The sequence below is a fragment of the Syngnathus floridae genome, chromosome 22, assembly GCF_059516105.1.
Source record: "Syngnathus floridae isolate MCC-2025c chromosome 22, RoL_Sflo_1.0, whole genome shotgun sequence".
Classification (NCBI taxonomy): domain Eukaryota; kingdom Metazoa; phylum Chordata; class Actinopteri; order Syngnathiformes; family Syngnathidae; genus Syngnathus; species Syngnathus floridae.
In genome coordinates, this window is record NC_142434.1 from 3,700,595 (window position 1) to 3,716,700 (window position 16,106).

Genomic DNA, 16,106 nt, shown 5'->3' on the forward strand with positions numbered 1-16,106 from the left:
GTGGCCTGTTATTAGGTACACTTGAAAATGGTGGTGTACCTAATGGAGTGTCCGTGTGACGTCACAGATCAAACAGCCAATCAGAAAGTGGGGGTGAGGGCGGGTGGGGCACGTTTCACTTTTATTTAAGCTTTGACCATGATTATTCCCTAATGAAGTGGCCTGAAAGTGCTGGTGTACCTAATGGCGTGTCCGGAAGTGACGTCACAGATCAACCAGCCAATCAGGAGGTGGGGTGAGGGTAGGTGGGTGGGACACTTTTGTCGTTTCTTTTGACTAGCAAGTTATAAAGGCAACATAGAAACACAGAACACACCTACTTCAAAACACATTTCACAAACACTGATTTATTTTCCATCGGTAACATCTATGATTGTAACATTTTAGTTTCAGTAGAAACAGAAAAATAAAGACATTTTCTTTATTACAAATGAAATGTGAATTCATCATCCGATTCCACAGTCCTTCCAGAAGTGGCAATTGCCACACAAAGTGAGACATGGTCAAGAAAACACGTGTTTAAAAAGGCACATCTTTCGTGTTTGAATTCGAGAAACTATTATAGACATCGTATGAAATTGTGTGAGGATTCAGTCGATTGCTGGGTTAGCATTTCCACAACGATGAGCAGGACGGGTAATCGCAGTTCAGTCTCTGGTCCCCTCATCGCCCTTAAAAGAAACAAATCGTGCAGTCAGGCAAAACAACAACAAGAAAGAGCAATACGTGGCAAACTATACAAACACCAAATAGGTTCAATGGAACGTTTTGGCAACTTTTATAATCTTTATAGTCGTAAATTTGAATAAAATCAGCTTTCAGTTTACGTATTTTAGAAAGCAATTACTTGTAGTAGTCTAAAATAAAATGTTACCTCGTGAAAATGCATTGAATTAGTACATAGATTCAGCGTTTGTCGCAAAACACGTCCATGTTTCGCCACTTCCGTAAACGCCCACTGATTATAAACGCCACAAACGTCTCCAGTGTTCCCTTACCATATTAGGGAACTATAAAATACATGATCAGGAAAAACACAACGTCAAAGACGACGAAAATCCAAAAGTCGAACCAGTAGGAGTGTTTCGGCAAAGACAAGGTGGATTCTTTGGACTTTGTAAGGTCTTCATTTTGCTGCCGAAGTGGTGACAGTCCCATGTTCGCCTGGTGGAAGATGTTGCATTCAAACGACAGTGAGAAGTCGGAATCGAGACACAAAAGACGGTGGGGGTGGACGCACGATTCGCGATCCTAATTTCGACAAGAAAATAATTTACACTCACGTCCATAGATGCACGAGTGAAGATATAAACATCTTATATAAAGAGAAATCAAATATACGCAAGTATGTGTGCGCAATATGAAAACCATTCTCCCATTTCCGAGGTATTATGAACGTGACTCACGCCAAAACCGGAAGTCAACCTTCAGTTGAAGTGTTTATCAGAACCAGCAGAGGGCGCAAACAACTCGAACTAAACTGGTAGAAATGGACCTACGACTGCAATTATTAATCGTTATTAGTAAATCACTGTGTTGTAACTACTTGTGTCCGTGATAGCGCCAAAATCGAGTCACTAGGACGAAATTTAACTTGACTTAAACTATTGTTCTGCACTAGTAATAGTGTTGAGTCCAACTCGTAGTCATGTAGATCGTGCAGATGTCAACAAGTGCAATTTTGCCAGAATGTTAGGCTTTGCTTGTAGCCACAAGAGGGCGACAAAGTCCAAGTTGAAGGAGAAAAAAATTCAAAGTCGACAATAAATGCAAACTGTAAAATTGGTTAGCTAATTAAACTCCTTTGAATGAATTATGTTTTTTTAAAGTCTGGGGAATTTGTTTTGATTACAAACAAGACCAGTTACAGTAAGAATCAACTGGTGTTTTTCAGGAAGGCGAACTGTGTGTGTTCGTTGTGCGCGTGTAACAGGAACCCATCCCGGTGAGCAGGAAGCAAAAAGCATGACGTCAGTTCGCTGAGTGGCGTCCTGTTCGTGCGTGCCTTTCGCATGAGTGTGTGCGTGCGTGCGCGCCTTTACACAGATGGGAATAATGCGCCACAGGAAGTGCGCCCGATGTCCGTCTGCGCGTCCCGACTTCCTGCTCTGTGGTAAGCAAAGCGCAGAGCAGAGCCGCGGATCCGCTTTCGCGCACAGCGGTATGGAGCCACAACACAAGACGACTGGCAGTCCGCTTTAGACTTTACGCGCATCTGGACGGGCCGAAAGAAGAGGATCAACCGTGCCGTAAACGAGGGTAGGCGCGGGTTATTCCTAATTCTATTGAGTCAACACACAAAAAAATACTTTAAAAGTTGTTTTAAGCAAGGTCGAATATGGGGTCGCACGTTAAAAATGACATTAAACGTCCGTTAAAATTGCGCAACACTATTTTTTTCTCAGTCCTAGACATAGTCATAAGTAAATATTTAATATTTTACATGTAGCAAAGGAGAAAAAAAGTGAGCAATTCATAACTGCTTTTAAAAGTCCCTTTCAGATTGTTTTTTTGCGGACCTTACAGACTAATCAAATGAGCCGCAACAACAAAAACACTTGTATTCAGTACACCTCTAAAACTGCATTGACTCAACAGGAAAAATGAGGCTTTGGGTGTAGGAGGATCTTAATTCTGCATCACATGAGACCAAGTAAACTTCCTGTGACTCAAAAGCTTGTCGGAGCTTTTGGCATTCAACTGGTGAAAAGGGTTTTATTCCGACAGGACTAAATCAGAAAGCTCATTTTGACATGAATCGATATAGAAATGTATTGTATGCATGTGTGTGTGTGTTTGTTTTCTGGTGACAGGAAGTCCGGCCTTCCTCCGAGGCATGGCTTTAAATCCGGGAAAAACGCCCCTGAATGACCGGAAGTGTTCGTTTTAGGCCCTCACAGAAAGTCGCAGTTCCTCCCTCGCTTAAATCAGAACGCAAACAGGAAAAAGCGCAAACGGACATTAATTATGATTTATGGCGGCAATACTAAACCACTCGTCGGACTGAGACTGCTTTCGGTTGCTAAGGGTGTTTCCGTTTCTATTGTTAAAAAGTCGAGGCTGCAAATTGGATCTACCGGTAGTTGTAAATGCGTAATTAAGGCTTGTCTTAACTAATTGCGGTCGTAGTCAAGGCAAGTTCAGAAAGCCGGGAGGCGAGTAAACACAAAGACTGGCAGGTAAACGAGCCAGTTAAGCAAGGCTTCATCACCAGGGAGGCAAATACGCACACCATTAAAAATAATAACAGGACGTGAACATTTATTGTTGCATTTTACTTTTTATGACCGTAAAAGCGCTACTACTAACTACTGGACGACTTTACTCGACTGTACTAATATTGATTGTGTTTCACAATCTTTATTGAGCCACGAGGAAGCGAGCACGGCGAAAAAAAAAATATATTAAAATTAAATGTACTGAAACAATGACGATCACAACACTGCTGTGTGAATGGCAACAGGTTAATTGAATTTTACGCCATCTAGTGGAAGATAATTTAATTGTATTTCCAGTCACTATACGTCACTGGCTTAGATAGCTGAAGAGTCGTAATAGTTGTTGTAAATAAAATACATTTCCAAAGTCCATCAGCTGTGCATCAGTGTATAAAATGATGTTGTGGTGTTACCAGTGGTTGCCGTCATGGAGAGCTCCAGCACACTGTGGCAGTTCCTCCTGCAGCTGCTGCTCGACCAAAGCCACAAACATCTCATCTGCTGGACGTCAGACGACGGCGAGTTCAAGCTGCTCAAGTCGGAGGAGGTGGCCAAGTTGTGGGGCCTGCGAAAGAACAAGAACAACATGAACTACGACAAGTTGAGCCGGGCCCTGCGCTACTACTACGACAAAGTGGGCTTTTTTTATTGGGTGGTGGGGGGTGTCGTGTGTTGAGTCGCCCGCTAACTCAAGCTTGCTCTTTTTGCAGAATATCATCAAGAAAGTGATTGGCCAGAAGTTTGTGTACAAGTTTGTTTTATTCCCCGACATTCTGAAGATGGACCCGGCTGCCGTGGAGGCCGGCCGGAGGACTGAAGACTGCAGAGGCGTGGAGGTTGAGGACGAAGATGGGAAACACTGTTACCTTCATGCCAGTCACACCCTAGAACGGCCCCGTTACATCAAAACTGAGTCCAGATACAATCGCCATGACGACAGCTCCACAGTCATCCGGTTCGTCACCAACCGCGGCCATTCCTCCTTCCCTTCAGTGACTGAAAACTCCCCAGCTCGATCTTCCTCATCACAGAGTCCCGTCCATGCAGTGACTGATGATTGCGAACAGGGCGATGTACCTTTAAACCTGTCATCGGGGCAGAGGGAGCGAGAGCGCTCCAAATTCAACAAACCCAAAGACCTGGAAATTTCATCCCCGTCCCTGCTCGTGACAGGAAATGATCTCGTCTCCATCGCCCTGAAAAGTCCAGCCCTTCCCTCTGGGTCATTGACTCCAGCTTTCCTCACGGCACAGGTACAAAATGGTGTGGAACACATTTTTCAATGCAGGGAGAAGCATGCGCTAGTAGGAAACTCGCAGTCGGGGAGGAAATGGGAGAAGGGAGGGGGGTTATAAGTGATGCCATATGTTCCAGAACGTTCACTGGCAACCAAGACTCACTTACACTGTGAGGGCATGACGTCACAGTGTAGCACGAGCCGCCATATTCCGTTTGGGTTATTAGCGATTTACTAGAGAGCTTATTTTTTGACAAAACGACGCCAAAGGTTGCAGTTAACGACTCGTTCGGAAAATAAACATCTAAAGAATATGAAAAAAGAAATACCAAAACGAGTACAGTGGTCGGAAAACAGTATTTATCGAAGACACGTTCACGTCTTACCAAACTTGGCGGGCTTCCTTCTTACTTCCTGCTTCGTCTTCTTCGGATGTCATTGTGGGGCTCAAAATCAGTAAAGCGCTATTCAATTACGCCCTCTGCTGGTCTTACAAAGTAGTACAAGCCATTGCAGGGAGATTAATGACGATACCTGATGCCAAAGTCAACACGACCTTTTCATCTTGACACTTTTTTCTGTGCTTTTGTCTTTGTAGACGCCGTCGGGTCTACTGCTCACCCCCAATCCGCTGCTGTCCAACATCCACTTGTGGTCCAACTTAAGTCCAGTGGGACCTTTAAGCCCAGGCCATTTGCAGAGCCACGCCACCTTCCAGGTAACGTGCACACCACTTTGATTTGGATCAACAAAGATCTTTATTCATCTGCTATTTTCTCCCCACGCAGTTCCCTACCTTGTTGAACGGAGCCATTCCATTGCCTTGGCACAATGTGGACATTTCTTCTTCTTTGCTGATGTCCTCCCACAAGTCCTGTTAACGGAGACCTGCGCTTATAAGTCTTTTTTAGAAAAAAAAAAAACACTGAAACTTTCATTTTATATTTTTGTATGGGGTGGGGGGGAGACAATCAAATGCATTTTGTATATCACAGTTTGAGGAAAGTGCAAAGGTCAGCATTTTTTTAACATAGTGAGGGAAAACATGATTTTTGGGAGCTGCAACTGGATTTATGAACCAGTCAAGTGACAATGACACACCGCAGTTGAACTGGCTTTAAGTTTTTTTATCCACTTTTTTTAAAACAATGAACATGCTTATTTTCGGGATACTGAAAAGAAATTGATCACGTGATGATAATCAATTTTTTGGTCTATTTTATATCTAACGCCTTATATCTGTTGTGCCTTCTATGATTCACTTTGTGAGTTATAATTTAGAAATGCTTATTAAACGATTATTTTATAGGGAATCAAGTGTTTGTCTTGACATGCGCATACAGATGAAATTATGCATTTAATTTCTGATGACCCCTAGTGGTCAATAATAACACTTTTTAAGGCCTTTTAATTGAGTCAGCTGTCAAATGATTAGGAACGACGTAACCAAGAGAGAACAAACTCAGACTGGTTATATGAAACAGATTCAATTTACTTTGCGATGGTTATGAGAAATAAATAATTCCAGTAGAAAGAGTCGCATACACACCAACTGTTCACAGGCAGCTAGCTCAGTGTGCTTTCACAAACACAGCAGGCCTTGCATGCAGCAGGCAGACACCGTTGTTGTACACACACACGCACACACACACTCACATGAAAGTCAGGACATTCGCACATTTTTTGAAAAGTGGTACAACGATAAATAAAGCCGCGGTAGAAATCTCCTGTCATGCGCGTTACTGCGATTCATTTCAAAATATACGGACACCATCGAAGTTAATAATAGTATTTCACTTTTCTTTTGTGAATACATGTTCATGGTGACGACCATTAATTTCTTTTTTTTCTGCTTCCGCAAAGTGAACAAAACACTTACACATCTTTTGTCTCATGGCTAGAAGACAACATCAGCTTTACAACGTATTGGTAGAAAAAATAGGTTCACTTTGCCATGTCGAACGATCGGTCATATATTTTGCATCTACTTGTGAAAGACGAATACAGTGTGCTTACGGGATTAGGACACCATTAGCTGCAAACAACAAGTCGTAGTAGTCGTTACTGCACATTTCGTGGACTGGGATCAGAATGGAGAACATTTACAGACACTCCATACATTCCCTGGGGTCATTGTAGCTTTTACACTCTGCTACGGGGAGTGTACCACTTCTAGACAAAATATCTGCTGCATGATCTAGCGCGGGAAAGCAAAGCACACTTCGGAGTCTGTGGCGAGAATCGAGGAGGTCTTCAGTAAACGCACGGCGACTAGGAATGAGACTTCCACTAACTACAATATCGGGGCGTGGAGAAGCCCCGCTGCTCCACAACCCCCCCCACCCCTCCTGCGACTGTAGGTTGACGCGAGATGTCAAAGGTCACAGACGTAGAGAACTTAATACTGTTGGGTACACTCGGCCAACGCCTGCTAATATGTTTTTAAAATAAAAGTGCAGGTTCAACACAAAGTTACTGCAGTGAAAGTTAAAGAGGGAATAAAAAAAATTCTGAAACCACCCGCACTGCTTTCTTCCGAGAAGTATTTGGGCCACACTGAAAAGAAAATACAAGTTGTAATTTTGTTTCAAGTCGCACTAATGTAACAAGAAAAAAAGTTGCATTATTTTGATGAGAATAAAGAAGTTGTCTTTCAAGTAGAGTCAGAGAACATTATGAGGAAATATGATAGAATGTTGCAGGGAGTGTTATGAAGAAAAGCGTTAGCACTGTTGTAAGGAAGTCACAATGTTTTCAGAAAATAAAAAAAGTTGCTGTTGTAAGAGAATGAAGCCATTAATATAGAAAAAAAGTCAACATTATGAGGAATGCTGGAATTTTGCAAGAACAGAAAAAGTTGGACCATTAGAATTGTAAAGTCAGCGTATTTTGCAAAAAATATATTTTTACAAAAATAGCCTTCATAATAAATGCCTGAGAATTTTCACATTTATTATTTTTTCTTCAAGTTATTGTTATAATATTGCAACTTTTCTTGTGACTTGACTATTTTTTTTCCGTTTCAGTGTGGCTCCAAATTTTGATCCCAAATGTTCAAATTTCATCTGACTCAACTAAAAAAAAAAAAGGTTTTTCTACATTTTTCTGTCCTCCCACCGAGAGCCAAATTAAGACTTTGAAATGTGTCATTTCCGACAATAAAATCCAAAAATCGAAACGCGTTAATATAAAAACAAACGAAGCGAGTGGTCTCCAAAAACTTGAATCACAGCTTGAACGCCATCCGTGGAATTTTGAAACAAAATTAATCGGGAGCCGAGGCCAAAAAAAAAAAACCCAGCACGGAGGCTCAACTTCACACACAAACGTAGACACACAAATAAGGTTTGTGTTAAATACATACAGTAGAACTTTAGCAGCAAACAGCCCCCCCCACCGTCCGGAAATAAATAAACACACCAATTGAACGGTCAAGCTAACTCAAGAGGCGTGTGTGCATGTGGATGCGTGTGTGTTGGGTAAACCAGGAAGGGAGGGGCCGTGGGGAGGGGGGTGTCATGCTGGTCAGGTGAGAGGGCGACGATGAAGGTGTCCATCCGCAAGTCTAGAAGAGCATGCTCTGCCTCCGGTTGATCTTGCCGTTGCCTGGAGGAAACGAGGGGAGGGTTGGGATCAACTTTGAGAGACATTTCCTCCGATGGGTCGGTGAAGCAAATAGAGTCACCTGACTCCGGGTACGAGGAGTTCCTGTAGCCCGGGTCTCTTTGCAGCTGCACCTCCTTCAATGTGAAGATGGACACACCTGAAATATTTCATTTTGCGTTTCAAAACAAGCAAGTTCTGACTGGACTTTGACATGAATGAGTGTGCGCTCACTCTCATGCAACGTGTGAACTCTCATCCCAAGATGCCTGAAGTAGGAATGTTTCATCGCATCCTCAGCCGAGATCCTCTTCTTGGATTCGTACTGCCAAGCAGACAAACATCGTTTTTAATGCCATTAAAAGTATGATGATTCATTTTGGAATTGATGATCGTGGGTGAGAAGTTATGGCTCACTCTGAGGAAAGCCAGCAACAGCTCGATCCCTTCGCCGTCGAGCCTGAAAGGAAGAAAAGAAAAACGACAAGGACAACAGGTTAATGGCTGTCTGCAGCAAAGGCTGATGGGAACGCGCAGAGGAAGGAAGTGGACGGCCGCCTTCACAATGTTCCACAGGATTTCCTCTCTTGCTCCACACACACACACACACACGTGCCCACAGAAAGGCCATTATTACTCAAGGTCTGTGTTGGCACGCGGTACTGCCACATGTTAAAAACAGAACGTCCGACTTTAACAACATCATGTGGGAGGACTTTAAAGCCGACAATAGTTTCGGTTGATAGAAAGACACAATGGCGTACCTGGGGGCGTGGTTGATGAAGGGTTGAGGTTTGTATTTGGGGAAGTTGTAAGATTTGAACTCTTCGACGGAGGAGATTCCCGGCCAGTTTTCCTCCGTGGGCGTGCCTGCAACCGAGTCGGTCAGCACTGGCGAGCGCGTTCGACTTGAACCTGGCGGCTCGTCTGGACTCACCGAGTAACCTGAAGATGAGGTGGAGCTCGTCCTCCACCGTGGAGCCGGGGAAAAGCGGCCGACCGGCGGCCATCTCGTAAAATATACAGCCCACGCCCCTGCGAGCCAAAAATAGTCGCTGAGATTCGGATGGCGAGGCAAAAACGGAGAAAGCCATTTTCTTTTACCACATGTCGATCTGCGTCGAATACTCGGAGGAGCCCAGCAGAACGTCGGGAGGTCGGTACCAAAGAGTCACCACTTCATTCGAGTACGTTTTAGTCGGGACCGACTTTGCCCTCGCCAAACCTGCCGCGTCGGCCAAAACCATGAAAAGGGGGGAATTTTTTTTTAAAATTAACCGATCATCGCTTCCACATCTAAAATCTTGGCACCACTCGCACCAAAATCAGCCAGCTTGAGCTCTCCCTTCTCGTTGATGAGGAGGTTCTGAGGCTTCAGGTCCCTGTGGAGAACTTTCCTCTTGTGACAATACGACAGCCCGCGCAAAATCTGGAACAAGAAGACCTGCGGCCAAAGACGTTCCGTGCCGTTAGGAAATAATCATCTGAGCTCGGAAAAGAGCAAAATGGAAACTGTCTCCTGACCTTCACGTTGTGCATGCTCATTATGTTTCCGCAGTCATCCATGTACTGCTTCAGATCTTTATCCTGCACAAGACATGGTATATTAAATATTTTTTTCTTCTTTTTTTAAATTCACAGCAAAAAAGCCGAGTTTGCTTACCAGGTACTCAAACACCAGCGTGAGGCTCTTGTCGGTGTGAACGATGTCGTGCAGTGTCACAATGTTGGCGTGTTTTAGGTCCTTCAGTAACGACACTACGCAAAGGGAAAAAAAAATCATTGCCGTGAAACCAAAATTGCAGGAATATGTTTTCTCTGAAAAATGTACTAACCTTCTCTGATGGCTGTACATGGCGCCCCCTCCTCGTGCTCCAGGCGGATCTCCTTCAGGGCCACCAGGTTGTCGGTGAGCTTGCTGCGTCCTTTGAAAACGGTGGCGTAGGTTCCCTGCAAAGCAGACGCAGTTGACTTCAGGAGTTCAATCGCCGCTCTGATTTGAATTTGCAGCTTTTCTCACCTCTCCCAGTTTGTCCAGCTTAATATAGGTCTCCAATTTCCCAAAGCCAATCTCGGACTAACAAAAGAGCACATAGAGATAATTACGATGGGTCAGGCAAACATATTTTTGTTGAATGACTTCAAAAAATGCTGATAAAATAATCTGACATGTATTGATATTTTTAATTTATTATTTCGCTGAATTGAAATTATGTGATATAGTTTTTTACACTTAATTTTTTGATTGACTGACTTTATTTCACAATTGTTCAATTTATTTTTCATAAATGATCAAAGTGACATAAACAAACCTAGCAAAAACATTTGAAACAAATTTTTGATTTATAGAAAATATATATTTTTTTAAATTATCTGACAACCCCCATTCAAAAACAATGCGACTGCAGGCGATCGTGTCTCAAAATTTTACATCTCGGGCTCCCGCTGAGTCGGTTGTCATGGCAACTGGCACAGGCTGCTCCCAGTGCCTTGAGCACTGCGGGGCTATAAAAGTGGCACATGCGTGCGCGCGCACACACACATGCAGATACGCACCAGCGACGCGCGGCGTGAGCGGCGGCTGAGCGGCTGGTCGAACGACGGACTGGTGAGCTGCAGCTTCTCCAAGTAGCCGTCGGGAATTCGGATGTCGGCCGGCAGCGACAAGCGCTTGTTGAGGTCCTTTAAAGCAGATGTAAATAAATATATTTTGACATTTAATTCTCTCTCGTCCATTACATGCAATTACGACGCAGAGAGAACAGAATGTTACGGGCAAGACAAAAGCAGTCCACCCACGCTCTCCTGGAGACAGGCGGCAAAAATAACTCGCTCTCATCTCTTCCTCCCATGCCAGTGAGACAAAACAGATTAGGTCCATCACATGGATGTGGACAGGCATGATTTGTGTGTTCTGAGAGCAAAACAAGTCTAATCTTGATCAAAAGTGGACTCATGTGGAGTGAGGTGTGTAAAAATAGAAAAATCGCATAGGTTGTCAAATTCGGCCTCGATACCAGAATTATATCATTACCTTTGATCAAGGTGCTGTCAGAATTATTTTTTTGATTCCTTAACAAGATGGTAATCGTATTATGTAATTGTGCTTCCTGTTTGGACACAAAAAAGGCTGTTCAAAAAGGATTATATAAAGACGCAGCAACAAAGAGGCTATTATTTCACCCTAAAATAACAGCTAAGGGGTTATTTTGATAAGTGGGCTCCTCGTTTGCGACCTCATGAGGAAAAAAGTGACAAATAGTATGTCTTCGGTACATTGAGTCGATATTAAAGTCATCTTCAAATTCACATCAGGGCAAGGATGTGGGGGGGGGAAAGTTTTTCCCCCAGCATCTTTTTTTTTATCCAGCAGGGGGCAGAAATCATCTGAGCTCACCATCACACTTCAACATTTTCAGGAATGGGCAATATTTTGACATTATCACGCATCCTGTATAATTTATGGCATTTATTTTCCTCCGGAATTAGTTCAAAATGAATTTAAAAAACAAGTACATAGGCAGAGATGTGGTGAAGGCGACCACATATTACCTCCATGGAGATTCTCCGGTGGACTCGGTTCCTCAGGCAGACTCCCGTTGGGGACTGGACCTCGTCCGACGACGTCCCCGACGCTTGGTCGCTCTCTCCGTCGGAGCCCATCTTAAGATTCTCGTGCACAATGTCTAAACCAGAACACACACACGATATAAATGTGTTAAGCATTAATTAAGTGGATGTCGCGGCAGACAAAGTGGCAGTGATTTATTCTTTGCTCATAAAATGGGAATCCCTCGACAACCACAATGCACCCGGGCTGACTGCCAAGCAGTGATTTTTGTGCACTGGTTCCAATAAAGGAAGGCGAGATTTCGAGTTGCTCTGCTCAACGACCCCCGACAACAAACAGCCCACGTTCATGATGCCGACGGAGTAGCATTAGCTGCAAGTTAGCTTCATCTCTCGAAAATAAGTCCAAACCGAAGAGTTTAAACACCACCTGAGCGTTTAAACCAATTCGTTATACAAGCTCATTATTTTTGATACAATGCTCTCCTCTCAGGCTTTTGTAAATCCCGAGGCCCGAGTATAAATAAACACTTTAGCGCATCTTCCAGGGCCGTAAAACGACCACGGCTTGCCAAGCACAGCGTGAGCGATGATGCCCAAACCTAACCCTCCAAAGCTCCCGACTCAACACACACACACACACACATGCAGTGAGTGAAGGCCTGCAGTTTGTTATCCGCGATCAAGAGGGGATTTCTTTCAAATGTGTTCATTCCTCTAATAAATATTACAGAAACAGAATTAGAGAAGGATTAATCCAGGAAACGACTTCTGTTCGTACTTTGAGCCCTGAAGCTGTTAAAGTGACTTTGCAGATATAAGAATAAATGCCGACTTGGAGCAGCTCGAATACTGCGATGGTTTGCTTGAAACGTTTGTTCGCCAGGTGATATTACGCAATCTGAAAGTGTCACCGAGCACGAGGAAAGGAAGCGGGCCGGATGCGCGGCCGAATGGGACGATGCTCTCGGCTGTGCAAAACACATTTGAGTTTGGCTAAAATTAGCACACGCATTAAACTGTGGGTGTAGCGACTTCCAAATTACAGCGTGGTGAGATTTCCTGGGGAAAAAAAAAAAGTGAAAAAGAAGTCACAAACGTCAACAAACAACCGGCGATGCTAATTAAAAGGCTCTTCCAACACTCAAACGAAAAAGGCGAAGAGAGATAACACAAATGAGCGTGAGAATTCTAGAAATTCATAAAGGATGAGCAAGAAAACCTGATGACAAATTTAAATCTTCTATTTCACTTCTCTCTCTCTCTTTGTTACATCCTCAAATATATCCTCTCCTTTCACTTTCAGCCTCCTCCCACTTTCGCATCCTCATTTGCATGTCTCCATCATAACTCCCTCCGTCCCATATCGCCGGCGACCTACTCGGCCACATTTACCCTTCAATATTGCGTTCGTATGACCATAGTAGCGCTTTGTCCTACAAAAGTGGCCCGTTTTTGGCATCCGCATTCCTCCATCTGGGCCGGGGTCCAGAGCGAGGCCCAGTAGGCCTATCAAGCGTACACAAGCATAATAGCATCAAGCCGCTTGGTTGCACATTTTTAAAGAGTGATGTTTATCATACCACCGATAGCAAATCCTGTGTGATTCTAAACGGGCGTGAATGACTTCTTGCACGGATCGGTGGAGAGAGACAGGTTTTTGTTTTTTTTGGTCAGGAACTAGAAATTAGAAAAATAGAATAGAAAATTGCCCAAAATTCCATTTGATTTGAAAGTAATTTTCTATTAGGATGAATATATTTTTTCAATTATCTGTTAATTTTTTTTGTGAAATTATATGTATCCAAAGTACTTGTATGGGTGATTGGTATCATCTCGTGGACGAGTGAACATCCCTAGTCAAAACAGAACCTAGCGATCGAGCTTGGTGATCCTTGGTGATTATATAATTTTTTTTAGACGGAGTAAACAAAATCTGGCCCAGTCTGTTCTTCAATCTGGCTCAACTGAGCATTTATATAACCAAGAGTCCTGTAATCTAGTATGTTGACATTTTTCTTCTCAATCTGATGAAAATGTGACTGATAGTTTCCGGGTTGCCCCTGCGAAGCGAGATGGCGCGTCATCGCCATGAGTCACCTCGCCCGTCTCGGGGATTTGACAAGATGCTACACATCGGTTGTGAATCAATCCACAGGAAATATCGTCATCTTTGGTCGCACGTGTGAAAAGAGCAAAGGTGGGAGGTGGGAAGGACGGACGGCGATCTCCCATCTGTGAAGAGAATCGGCGTTTGCGTGGCTCACCCAAGCGACTGCCGTTGCGCGGGATGGACATGAACGAGCCCAAGGTGCCGCCGATGACGCTGTGCGGCCGGCGCAGCGGCGGCTTTTTGAAGGAGCCCGTGTACTGGTGCAGGAAGGAGTGCATGCTGTGGGAGGTGGGCGGGCGGCCGTTCCTCATGAAGGGCTCTGAAAGACAACAAGGACGCTAGAAGCTTGGCCTTCAAGTGGAGCAGAGTTCATTACCGACACACGGCCGGATTACCCCAGCGGCGTATTTACCGAAGACTTAACCCGGGTCATTATTTTGGCAAGCTCCCGCCGATCATACGGTTGAACACCAGGTTACGTCATCTCAGGAAACGAAACATCCCAACGTATATTATTTTGAAGCTGATCTCCAGGTGTAGATGCTCAACAGACGGTAAACCAAGTCTTAACTTCGCTAAGCTGACAGAGTCCCGGCTGACCTTCTCGCCGAGAGAGCTGAGTGTGTGTTTATGCAAATGCCCCCGCGCGCGTGTGTGTGTGAGACATTACTCCCGTTACATAACATCGCTGAACCGCTTCATCCCCATCGCGACCGACTGTTTTCATTCACTCCGCATCGTCGTCAGTGTTTAATAATTTAAAGACCCCGTGAGAGCAGGCAAGTTGCTAAAAGCACTTTTATAAAATGTCCGCAGATGGCCATGTACACTGTGTGGAGAGATTTAATTACCGTTCAAGGCATTAGATTGAAGGGGTTTTAACTAAAGTGTGTTTTTATTGGAGCCGTGGTTAAAAAAAAAAAAAAAAAAAGCTTGTATTTATCGTCTGGCGAAGTAGGTGTACATGTAAGTCAAGTGAGTCATAGGACTAAAATGATAAATTAGCATTATTAAGTTGATTATGAGATGAACTATAAAAAAGAATATGGATATTGTTGAAAAAATAAAAAGTGACTTGAGTACACAGTTACAAACCGTTGTCCTTGGTGCCGCCGTCCTCGATGGTCATCTGCTCGGCCAGCTCGGAGAGCGACTCGTCGATGGTCTGACTCGAGCGGAGCGTTAACGACAGACGCTTCTTAATCCTCTTCATCTTCTCCATGGCGGGGCGGTGAGCGGCCTGCGACACACACACACACACACGCGGTCAGCATTCATTCCCGAGTGTCGCACCAAAAGCCAAATTTCACCAGCGTCGGCGTTTGGGATTGCAGACAATCCCCGCTCGGCTCCGAGCAGCCCCATGAATGAAGGCTCCTTTTAATCCAATATTAATCCGCTCGACAAACGCGTGAGCGGCACATGCATAAAGCATGAACGAGGCATGAATAAAAGATGAATATCGCAGAATTGAATGAGGCTGTTTTCACTTTTAAACCGGGAGGGGGTAGACTAATTGGAGGCGGAGAAGAGCCTGACGTCAAGACTGTCGATCCGGACGAGTGTAGGAAACACCTTGCTCAATCGCCCTCCAGCTGCTCCTTGCTCATTGTGCTGCCGTGTCAACGCCCCGTCAAGCGAGTCGGCGAAAAAAAAAAAAAATCGGGGTGGGGGGAGGAAACAGACGCAGAAATGTCCCGCCTGCCCGTCTTGGCTGACCCTCAACGACAATCAAGCCGACCTTCCTTCCTCCTTCCCGCGAACAGCTCCCACTCATGACACATCCCCCGGGGAGGTGTGTCATCCGTGTCGCCGCACGGCGCGAGCGATTAATCATCGCGGGGGTTCGCACAGTCGCCCATCCGTCCAATTATGGACCACCTTGGCACATTCGGCAAAAGGCCTCAATATAGCGATTGGAGTCGATCCAATTTTAAAAGCCCACCGAGCTATGGGAGGCGAGAATAAAGTTTGCATTTATGCTCCGTAGCAACTGTAACTAGGTTGAGCCCTTTATTTTTTTTTTTGCTTGGTATTAAAAGTTACAATTTCTTTTTTCTGGTTTGAGTCAAATCAAGATACGAGTCTACCCAAGGAAAGACTCACAAATTTATTTGACTTTGGATAAAAATTAACATGATGTCAAAAATTAAATCTGGTTGGACAGAGTGTCTTATTATTTTTTTTTTTTGTGATGCATTCAGTTCACGCTTTTTCAACCGAGATACATTTGCATCAAAACAACAAACATTTCAATATTTAAATAAGCAAGTTCGCTCACCCCCCATGACGGCACATTTAAAAAATTGAGAGCATTTGCCGCACGCTCGTGTGATGAGCCTACTTTTGGAAGAGGAAGTGTGTC

The 16,106-nt window shown here is 44.2% G+C and overlaps 2 protein-coding genes across 5 annotated transcripts in view; one reads left to right on the forward strand and one right to left on the reverse strand.

Annotated features, from left to right (window-relative positions):
* Positions 1-327: 327 nt before the first annotated feature.
* LOC148379259 (cyclin-dependent kinase 17) overlaps positions 328-16,106 on the reverse strand; it is a 38,559-nt gene continuing 22,780 nt past the window's right edge. For all 4 annotated transcript variants that reach the window (XM_088366350.1, XM_088366347.1, XM_088366349.1 and 1 more), the window contains exons 2-19: positions 14,837-14,981; positions 13,896-14,060; positions 11,611-11,744; positions 10,615-10,740; positions 10,079-10,135; positions 9,894-10,008; positions 9,722-9,816; positions 9,583-9,645; positions 9,379-9,502; positions 9,163-9,283; positions 8,996-9,093; positions 8,823-8,928; positions 8,476-8,518; positions 8,293-8,383; positions 8,141-8,218; positions 4,842-8,061; positions 3,632-3,783; positions 328-671 (exon numbers count right to left, since the gene is read on the reverse strand). In XM_088366350.1, the coding sequence (XP_088222476.1) occupies positions 8,021-8,061; positions 8,141-8,218; positions 8,293-8,383; positions 8,476-8,518; positions 8,823-8,928; positions 8,996-9,093; positions 9,163-9,283; positions 9,379-9,502; positions 9,583-9,645; positions 9,722-9,816; positions 9,894-10,008; positions 10,079-10,135; positions 10,615-10,740; positions 11,611-11,744; positions 13,896-14,060; positions 14,837-14,963 (1,584 nt within the window). In that variant the 5' untranslated portion in view covers positions 14,964-14,981 and the 3' untranslated portion in view covers positions 328-671; positions 3,632-3,783; positions 4,842-8,020. The remainder of the gene's footprint in view (positions 672-3,631; positions 3,784-4,841; positions 8,062-8,140; positions 8,219-8,292; positions 8,384-8,475; positions 8,519-8,822; positions 8,929-8,995; positions 9,094-9,162; positions 9,284-9,378; positions 9,503-9,582; positions 9,646-9,721; positions 9,817-9,893; positions 10,009-10,078; positions 10,136-10,614; positions 10,741-11,610; positions 11,745-13,895; positions 14,061-14,836; positions 14,982-16,106) is intronic.
* LOC148379260 (ETS domain-containing protein Elk-3-like) lies at positions 2,016-5,768 on the forward strand. Its single transcript, XM_088366363.1, has 5 exons — positions 2,016-2,259; positions 3,635-3,852; positions 3,929-4,471; positions 5,054-5,173; positions 5,244-5,768. Exons 2-5 carry the CDS (start codon positions 3,646-3,648, stop codon positions 5,334-5,336), a joined length of 963 nt encoding a protein of 320 aa, XP_088222489.1. The 5' UTR covers positions 2,016-2,259; positions 3,635-3,645; the 3' UTR covers positions 5,337-5,768.

Bases quoted from the DNA above. Each gene is read 5' to 3' on its own strand.
- LOC148379260 (XM_088366363.1), top strand. From the start codon at position 3,646: ATGGAGAGCTCCAGCACACTGTGGCAGTTCCTCCTGCAGCTGCTGCTC. The intron at 3,853-3,928 runs GTGGGCTTTTTT...CTCTTTTTGCAG, and splicing joins TGCGCTACTACTACGACAAA to AATATCATCAAGAAAGTGAT. The intron at 5,174-5,243 runs GTAACGTGCACA...CTCCCCACGCAG, and splicing joins AGAGCCACGCCACCTTCCAG to TTCCCTACCTTGTTGAACGG.